The following is a 10598-nucleotide window of genomic DNA, read 5'->3' as shown; positions in this document are numbered from 1 at the left end:
TGGTGAAAGAGAATCCCTAAGGGCGAAGTGTTATTTCCAATTATATTCCCTTTTTAATATTCAGGGTGTTGCTTCTACCAAGAATATTATGTTTAAATGTTAACACTTTTTAGCTTAATTTCTCATCTACACGCTTTATAAGTTTGTTCACCAGCAAACAAGAATAAACAAGAAAGAACTTATCTTATTCTACAGTAAACAAAATACACTTTAAGCTCATCCATGAAGGTGATACTAATATTTTCAGCTTTGAAAGTAAAAAAAAAGCTTTTATTTTTTTTGATATGTTTGGCTTTATAAATATTTTGATATGAGCGTCACAGATAAGTCTTATGTAGACGAAACGCGCGTATGGGGTACTAAATTATTATCCTGGTACCTTTGATAACTATTTAAACAGGTTTAAAACTAATCTAAGTGAATTTCAAATCGCCAATCCTTCCAGCGGTTTTTTAGATACTAAAGAGATAGATTCTATTTTATATGATCGCCAATTTCTAAACACGGAATCGTTTTGCAAGCCAATTAAACACATGTTCATGGGAGCTGGCCAGTTGTTACTTGCTTGAACTGAAATCCCTAACAAAATTATAATTCCTAGAAATCGAAAACATCAAAAACCGTGACTCAGTTAACTTTCATTACAAAGATTTAAACTATCATTTAAACAAATGTAACAGAAGCAAAAAGATTGAGAAGTTGGTTCAACTCCCATTATATTTTATGGGGAAGTAAGTCTTTCAGTTATTCAAGTAAAATCATAGACGTCTACGTTTCTCAAGAAGATTCCTTTCCCATATGGATCTAATGCTCACGACACTATATAAAGACTGTGCGATTATCCACGAAAACGATCTAAATACGTAGAGTGATCTAGTCAGGAAAAGTCGCACATTTACAGAGTTATAATAAACTTCCATGTATAATTTAATGTTTATTTCAATAAAAGTAATAGATCTATTGCTCAGTTGACTAAATAGTAAAGAATGTGTCAACTTCGTCAAAATCTCCTACGACGTAAAATGTCAACTTCTTTTCTTACTCATGATTTTGTATAATAAAAAAAATTATTATTTGTGGCCTTATATAGTACTTTATTGAAGTATTTGCACGGGTATTTCGCTAAGCGGGTACTCGGTGTACCGAAACTTAAAAGTATTCACAATAAATACAACTTCATGTATACATGTTGAGTAATAGTTATCCTATGAGGACGTGGTGTGCCAGTGTAAGATCACCCTGATGACCGGAGGCCAGAGGGTGATATAACACTAGCACACCAAGTTCGAATGGGATAACTATTGTACATCCCAGCTGTTTTAGATTAGACGAAAAACCAATTACAATTCATAAAATCTAGTTTAGAACGACACACAACCATTATAATATACTTTATAAATTACTTCATAAGGTATACCCTTTATGACCCCCGAACACGATGATAAACTAAAAAACAATGTCAACTTGTCCAACTGGCCAATCGGCCCAAACTCGATCACCACTTTATAAAAAATCTCCACACTTGTTTACCGACTCGCCCCACTTTTGAAAAAGTGTAAAATTAAATTGAACAGTCAGTCTGACAACTCACTTATTTACGAAAAGGTTCAAACCCCCACTGAAAAAAAAATCTGCCAACTCGCCCCACTTATGAAAATATCGTGCTTCCACTAGTTAATATCCACTAGTCCTGTTGTAGTGGTATGTGTCAAGGGTTGATATCTTTCCCCTGTAATTAATTCAAAGTTTTAGAGTGGATTTGACATTCCCGCGTCAAAACGTATATTATATATTATATATTATAACACACACTAAATTTAAACAAATTAACCACTCAGATCTGTATTCCTTTTCATATATAATGTCATGTTCATTGTAATGAAAAAAATAAAATGTTCGTAAATAATGATAAAGATGATTAATATCATTTTCATACTTTTGATATATTTTTATCATTTTTCAATCATTTGAATTATTCAAAATAAGATTTAAAAAATGTTGACTTATGAAAATCATAAGGGCATCTGAGTTAGGATTATCTTGGGACAGCTTTGATTTGCATTCTATGACATAGCATATGATAGTCGTAAGATGGTCAGGATATTTATCCTATCTTATGACATATCTAATGATACTTTGAAAACCAGACACTTTTATTTCAAAAGAACATTCGTAATATGCTTTCTGTTATAATATAAATTGTTGTTACACCTTATTTTAACGATTTCAAATAGAGTTTGACCAAATTTATCCGTTATTGAAAAGTTTTCGTAAAAGTTGAACACTTAGAAATATTTTTCATTTAATAGAGTACTTTTCAATTCATTTTTATAATTAGTTTTGCGCTAAATGTAAACAAAATTCGACTTTAACATTTTATAACTCATTTAAACAGCTATGTTAAATTCATTTATTTTATAAACATTTTGACTTGTTCATCGAAACAAAATATACACTCTATTCCCTCAGAATATTCAATTTGTACCAGACTTTTGACAGAGGATATTATAGATTTACCTGTCAATAACCAAGGAACGAAAAAACAGATTGTATTTGTCTGTTTCTGCAAAATTAATAAAACAATGTCGTATTCTCCAATAATAGATGTTAGCCCACTGATATATTTACAGTATTCACAGCAATAAAAATGTGTCCTGATACGTCGAATATAGCCATTCAAAAATATGATCAGCAGCACTACGATATTATGCAGCAGGTGAACTGGTCTAGACCTGCTTTTTTTTTTAATCTCATATATATTCTTGAGTCCTGACAACGATGAAGCTATTGTGTGTGCAAGAATTTTAGTTGTGAAGCTTAATGATCACATAAAAAAACCTCTTCAAATCATTCCACCATGATTTGAATGAAATGCAGGTTAAGCTTGCCACAAGTAAAGATGTAAATCTAGTCAGGTTGCCTCCCTGTGAAGTAGCACTGAAATAGCATGTTGTATGTGCTTCTTTTCAAACAAAAATTAAAAAAAAAATTGTTTGCTTTATAAGTTAACACTTCTGCCCAATTTGCATTCAGAGTAGAAGGCTCCAAGTAAAAACAATATTTCTTATTTATTGCAGAGATTGACTGTCACCAGGCAAAGTAACTACTTATTAATTTTTATGAAAATCGAAGTTTTTTAATTTAGTCGTTTTCGAGATAATTCAATGTTAACTGACTATACAGGGTGGCTGTATCTGAAATTTAAACATAAATTGCTACATCTAACTCTCAATTTTAAAAATATCGGAAAAGTGAAATTAACATTTCTGTGAATACTAACTTCACTATATGCAAAATTGTTACCGCTTTTATTTTTGGCGAGATTGTTATTACAAAAGTTTTTTATTTAACAATTTCAATGATATATAATAGAGCAATTTAGTATGTTTGACGATTAAATAAAAACAACTATTAAAGCTGGTCACCGTACGAAATATTCAAATTACCTTTTAATCAGGGAAATCAATTTGTTATTTTAAGATGCAGGATTGGTCAATTAGAAAACCGCAACAGAATCTTTTAAACAACTTAAGCAAAAACAAAAGTATGTCTTGCGATTTAATTTTGATATCATTTTTCAACATACTTGTTTGTGCATCATCTTATTATTATATACATAATGTTGAATAGAATAATAGATAAAGTATTATATGGGATGTGTTGGCTGTTTTAAAAAGAGCACCATAAAACATATACAAAAACTCTATACAATTTATGTTTTTGCGCTATTTAGAAATACAGAAAACACCATTCAATGAAACAATCATATGATCAGGTCCTTTGATCTACTTTTAGAAACAGGAATATAGGTACGGCATTGTTTGATATCATTCTGCTTTTCCATTTGTTTTTTGTTCTTTCTCATACCATTATTGATAAGACAGATTAACAGACTAAGTTTCATATACCTGTGTTGCAAACGCTGATACCATTTTATTGCTATAGGTGTTTTAGAAAATAAAACTTTGCAAAACTGAACCAACTCTGATTCAGTCCAAAAACTAACTTTTTTAAAATGCAAAAAGCTTGCGTTCACCTAAAAAAATAAAACACATTTTAACAATTTAACGATTCCATCGCGCTCGAAGCACTTTTCTGGTTTTAACTTAAAACAGGAATGTTCCGAGCAATTTTGTTGAAAGCAAAGAATGTATAAGAACAGAAAAAGTCGAAGAGCTGGCAGTTATCCCCAGTTTTTCGTGAGGTTCGAGTTGCTAAGTCGTTATTTTTCTATGTTTTGTTGTATGTACTATTTTTTGTCCGTTTGTCTTATTCTTTATTAGCCATGACGTATTTTATGTTCGATTCATGATTTTGAGGACACACTCTGATATATTTCGCCCCTCTTTTACACTTCACATTCTGATATACAGATGATATTCTTCTTCAATAAAATAACTTTGTTGACGACGTAGACTGTATCTATTTCCCCGAAGAACTTTGAATTATTTAAATGATCGCTCCATTAAACGTCGCTTTGTATTTTATATTACATCTATAAATTGAAAAAAAAAATGATCTAAACTTGTCAAGAGAAGATTATATGTTTTTTTACATTCCATTTCTGTGTGAAGCAACAATCACAGTATGTCTCAAATTATCAAAGATTTGTTCAACGTGTCACAACTAGAATTCCATCCTCTTTTTGTAATCCCCAAGGGTGACTGGGGAATATAAATATGGTCACTTGGTCTTCTCCCGACCGGCTGTAAAACGCTTGCCGAAGTGGTGCGTCCGTATGGTTGTGCGGTATGTATAAAGTTCGCAGTCGCGTCCGGTCAGAATGAGGACATTAAATCCGATGCCTCGTGTAAAGAGAGTGCAACGCTCTTTGCACTTTAAGAACCCTTGCAACAACTCTTTGAGGGGTCCGTAGGTGGCCTGTTGCAATGCACAATTGTTTTCCCTATCCAATATAAACTCATTTTCCAGTGGCAGTTCGAATTTCCCCGTCCATCATCCTTGATGGCCTCTATTGTGACACGACCTACCTATTGTAATTATTGTGAACTTGTTCTCGTCCTGAATATGCATGAAATATTTACCACTGGACGTTAAGCAACCAACAATCAATCAATCAATCTTTTTGTGTTTTATTTTATTGATGGTATCTTTTTTATGGCACTGATCCTTTATATCGTCTATCTGTTTGTAAGTGATTTGTTTTGTATTGTTTATGTCCCCATTTGTATCCCACTGATCAAGATATAGACAAGGGTGAAATATTGTGTCTTCAACTGTCCGAAATAAGAGCTTCTCCAGTTGTTGTCTTTTGTTTTAGAAAAAAAAAACACTTTTGTTTGTCTTTAAAGTAACTAGTGCTATGACGATATTTTTTTAATTTATTCAAATCTGTCCTTGACTGGTGTTGACTTCGAACTAATCATGAAGTTTAAACATGGTATAAACTTGTCATGCAAGTTCTTCATAAACAAATCATATTTACGTAGAATATTCAATGAGGTAATTGAATATTGTCTTAGTTGAACTTGGCAATCCTTAAGTTTTAAGAAATACCTAATGACTTTAAAAAAATATTTTTGGTGTATTTACTGCACTAAACTAACGTGATAAGTGTCCAATGCACTACTGATAATTATGATAACTAATGTATTTCTGATTTAAATTGAAATTATTGCGGAAGCGATTAACCAAAGATTTTTTTTTAAACCGGAATACTAAGGGGAAGGGTTGGGATCCCACAAACATGTTTAACCCCGCCACATTATGTATGTATGTGCTTGTCGCAAGTCAAGAGCCTGTAATTTAGTGGTTGTCGTTTATTTATGTGTTTCATATTTGTTTTTCGTTCATTTGTTGTTCATAAATAAGACCGTTAGTTAACTCGTTTGAATTGTTTTACATTGTCATTTCGGGGCCTTCTATAGCTGACTATGCGGTATGGTCTTTGCTCATTGTTGAAGGCCGTACGGTGATCTACAGTTGTTAATGTCTGTGTCATTTTGGTCTCTTGCAGAGAGTTGTTTCATTGGCAATCATACCGCATCTCCTTTTTTATAAGCACTAAGTAGAAAACAAAGTAAATATATATATAAAAAAATTGTTGGTGTTCTTTTTAATGAATTTTAACTAACATAAAAACATTAATGTGTGTAATGTAAGTTTTTCCAAAAGAATATGGAACCTGATTATGTTTGTTGCATTTTTTATTTAATGATGATACACATTTATAATTCTAGACCCAATAATTATATTCTAGATATGTCAATGGGTTTTTTTACTCAATGGTTATGCATATAAATTCCTGGAACCAACTTTTCGTAAATATATGTCTGATGTAGTTCTACAAAATATCTATTTTTATACCAATGCACTTAATGAATCTTCCTTGATTGATTAAACGTAGACGTGTGCGTGTTGTCTGAAAAGATTTTGTTTTAAACTATATGAAATATCAGTATATTCATTGGAGCATAAATAATAACTCATTACTGGGAAATCCTTTTAAACGTTTAGACGAAAATTTAATTATATGACATACAACAGTCTAGTAAATCATCATTGTTACCAAGCACCCGAATGCTCCTGCAAGGATTATTTGTCTTTCCATTATTTCTATTTGGATTTATTTTTGTAGTCCTTCATTGTCAGATATGTTTACCTTACGGAAATAACATACAGTTCGACAAGAATTGTTATATGTTTTATCGATATCATGTTTTGTGCTAAATTCTATAGTTTATAAATTTTAAGATTTTTCCTTTGACAACACATGCAGGGTCAGGCAGTACAAGTTAATTCTAAACAACATAATATAAAGAAGCGATTGACAACCATGCGTTGGTTTATTACAAGCATGACAAATACAAACTTAAACATGTTGAAAAGACTCTTTTGTTCAGATTCTCAAACAATGAGATAATTGATTACTTGTTTAACGATTTAATTCATATTGACTATCAAATTTTCAAAGATTCAAGTAATCAGAAGTCGGTTACTTCCTGGTAATATAGAGTATATGTGTACTCTTATCCAAAAATAACAGAGCTGCAATGGAAAAACCAGCTCAAATAAAAAAAAATTGTTAACTGATATATTATGTTCAACTTCCTGTCTTATTCCTGAGATTCAACACACGTGACAATGATAACTACCCAATAAAACAGCATGTATTTAGCAATTGCTGGTATTAAGTACTTGCTGGTATTTAGTACAATTTCATGAACAGACATCAAGGTAAGAACTTTCATGTTTGTTGCGTAATTTCTTGATTTTGACTTGTCAAAAATACAAATTTTCTACTACGATTACTTGTTTGCACTTAAACCGCACATTTACTATACATGCTATCACTACAAACCATTAAAATCTGAAATGGCCTATATATGTACTCGACTCTACTGATTTTTACTCGACCAGTCTGAATTGGTCTGACTTTTACTTGACATTACTCGACCCAAGTCTGAACCATACTCGACTGTACTGAATCGTACTTGACCCTTATCTTTGCCGTTGAAAATATTCTGAACTATTACTCGACCAGTCTGAAACAGTCTTAACCCATTCTTGATCTGTACTCGACCGATTTTTTCAGTCTAATCCATACTTAACCAAAGGTCTGAACAATACTCGACCAGTCTGAACAATACTAGACCAAATAACCTCTACTTTTTTAACTGTTAAAATAAATTTCTTTTTAACTGACATATATAACAACAGCCAACACAATTTATAAATTGTTTAACCTTATATTAGAAATATATATATTATTATATTTAGGATAAACAAATAATATATTATATATAATTTATATCAAAAAGGAATAAAATCAAATAAATAAATAGAATTGTTTTTCTGAGTAGTGGTGAAATATAAAGTATAACCTCTGCTTGGGGCAAACTCATAAATAAGATCACACCTGGTCAGAAGTATACAAGATAAGTAATACACGAATTTAAGAAAATAGGGTTTTCTTTTTACCTACAGGTAAAACACACATGTACTGAGGCAATTAGACCATATTAAAGTGCTTAATGAATGTCATGTCTTTAATTTGACAAAAAATACTTTAATCATTTGAAATAAATTTTTACTGTTACTTTGGAATGCATTTCCTTTTTTAAAAAGGTTATCAAGGATCGCTATGGAAATTCTATTATCATGATTATATTAAATTCTTGGTTTAATAAAACAAAACAATTGAGGTCTCATTTTTTTTTTAAATTTATGAAGTTGTTTTATATACTATTTTATATAAATATTAATAAAAAAAACATTCACTGCATTATTAACTAAAGTCAACTGACAACTAGGCTTAAATTAATGGTGAAAATAGTCCAGTTAGCATAAAATACTTCAGAAATATTCATAAAATTTAGAATAATATTGAAAATATTAGTCACAATTCATTGTTTAGATTATTTGATCAGCTTGTTTTATTTGTATTTTAAAGTTGATGTATATTATTATGTAAGTGTGTTGAAGTCATGATATTATTGATTATTGTGAAATTTTAATTTCAATACTATATTAAATACATTTTTAATATCAAGTTGTTGTTCAAATTTCATTTTTAATTAAAAGATTTCCTAAATTGATCAAATTCAGTTGATAGATACAAAGAATAGGTCTAGGTTGGTTAAGACTTGGTCGAGTATGGTTCAGACTAGGTCGAGTATGGTTCAGACTAGGTCGAGTACGGTTCAGACTAGGTCGAGTAAGGTTCAGACTAGGTCGAGCATGGTTCAGACTCGTAAAAAATGGTTCAGAACTGGTCAAGTACAAATTCAGACTGTTAAGTATGGTTCAGACTACAGTCGAGTATTATCAAGTAAATTTTAGACCAATTCAGACAGGTCGAGTAAAAATCAGTACAGTCTAGTACATATATAGGCCATTTCAGACTTTTACTGGTTTGTAGTGTATAGTTTAGCAAAAGATACACTTATTCTACAATATTCTTCTAAGGTACTTGAATTTAAATCTATGAGCGACTGACCTATAGACGGAAACTAAATGCTATTTCTTTAGCAAGGTTTAAACATTTACAACTGTTCATGTTGTAATTATAGACAAATTTCAATGCGGAATATTTTGACTTTACCAAAGTATATCAGTTTTAGATTTATATATATATATGTTAGATCTGTAAATTTGCGAAAGCAAATTTACAGATCTAACATTGTTGGGTTGATGTTTAGACGAGTTGAATATATATATATATATATATAAAAGTACGTCTGAGTCAGTGACAACTCTACAACAGATGTATCCATCGGATCGCCAAATTTACAGATCTAACATTGTTGGGTTGATGTTTAGACGAGTTGTATATACATAATGTACACAGCCATGTATCACCATCATTGCTGGTGATCCGATGGATAAATCTGTTGTAGAGTTGTCACTGACTCAGACGTACTTTAAATATGATTATTTTTTGTGACTGTGTCTTGCATTAATTTGTAGGATCCTTTACTATAGATAATTGAGCTGATCTGTAACAATAACATCTCCATGCCTTATATATCATTTACTATGTAGTACGACGCTAGATTCAAACTGACGAGGAAAGGTAACACACGGCCATTGAAAGCTTTATTATTGTGAAGCCCAGGTGGTCGTGTGGTCTAGCGGGACGGCTACAGTGCAGGCGATTAGGTGTCACGATATCTCAATAGCATGGGTTCGAAACTCGGCGAGGGAAGAACAAAAAATTTGCGAAAGCAAAGTTACAGATCTAACATTGTTGAGTTGATGTTTATATATAAGATTGTGCCTTTTTCAGATGTTTTACAAGTTGCAGCAAAAAGTGGAGAACTGGTTCGGTCATGTTTTTGAAATATATGGACGTTTCGTTGCAAGAAATCCATTAAAGATTATACTATTGGTAGTTTTCATTAATATAGGATTAGGATTCGGACTTCTACGCCTAGAACAAGAATCAGGAATTGAACAATATACTCCAACAGATAGCACTGCTAGCAAAAACAGAGATCAGGTAGGCGCGGTTCATATAATTAATTCTTGAAATGTTTAAATCTTTTATTTGAAAGTAAATAAGCCAACTATGTTAACTCCATATACCTTTGATCCTGCTATATTGAAACATACTATACAAAATTTAAGGTATTTGAAATCATAATCTGCTAAATATAAGGGAAAAGTAGGAACCCTTATTTGCCTGAAAACAAATACGGATGTACTTATGAAATGAAATAATAAAAAAACCACACAGTTATATACAATAGAAATAATAAAGTCAATAAATGTCTCTTCAGTGATACTTGAGACCAGCCAAATATGAAACTAGAGGTTGTTATTCTATCACATGATAAAACAATCACAAAGATAAGAAAAAAGATATTATGATCGACCATATCTTCATTAAACAATTTCCATCAATATACATAAAGACATTTATTCATCTAAAATTGTCAGACGCATTTGTCTGTTCAAACTTTTACTTTCATATTATAAGGCTGATATAAAATATCTTTTAGCATCTGTACAAATTAAAATTGTATGCTGTTTTTGAATATTTATTCGAAATGAAAGCGATTCACGATCTGATTTTGCATGAAGCACGGCAGCAAGTTCTAAATTAATATCTAACATCATTCAATCCTTTACATTAC

The 10598-nt window shown here is 31.2% G+C and overlaps 1 protein-coding gene and 1 long non-coding RNA gene across 2 annotated transcripts in view; one reads left to right on the top strand and one right to left on the bottom strand.

Annotated features, from left to right (window-relative positions):
- Positions 1-10598, bottom strand: part of LOC139485827 (uncharacterized) — a 971519-nt gene that overhangs the window by 807261 nt on the left and 153660 nt on the right. The gene's annotated exons all lie outside the window — the stretch shown is intronic.
- LOC139485509 (patched domain-containing protein 3-like) overlaps positions 7043-10598 on the top strand; it is a 21420-nt gene continuing 17864 nt past the window's right edge. The window contains exons 1-2 of the mRNA XM_071270043.1: positions 7043-7197; positions 9749-9961. Of these exons, the coding sequence (XP_071126144.1) occupies positions 9749-9961 (213 nt within the window). The 5' untranslated portion in view covers positions 7043-7197. The remainder of the gene's footprint in view (positions 7198-9748; positions 9962-10598) is intronic.

The sequence above is a fragment of the Mytilus edulis genome, chromosome 1 (genome assembly GCF_963676685.1).
Source record: "Mytilus edulis chromosome 1, xbMytEdul2.2, whole genome shotgun sequence".
In the NCBI taxonomy this organism is placed as follows: Eukaryota; Metazoa; Mollusca; class Bivalvia; order Mytilida; family Mytilidae; genus Mytilus; species Mytilus edulis.
The sequence above is the reverse complement of the archived record's forward strand: the minus strand, read 5'-3'. Positions and strand labels throughout refer to the sequence as shown.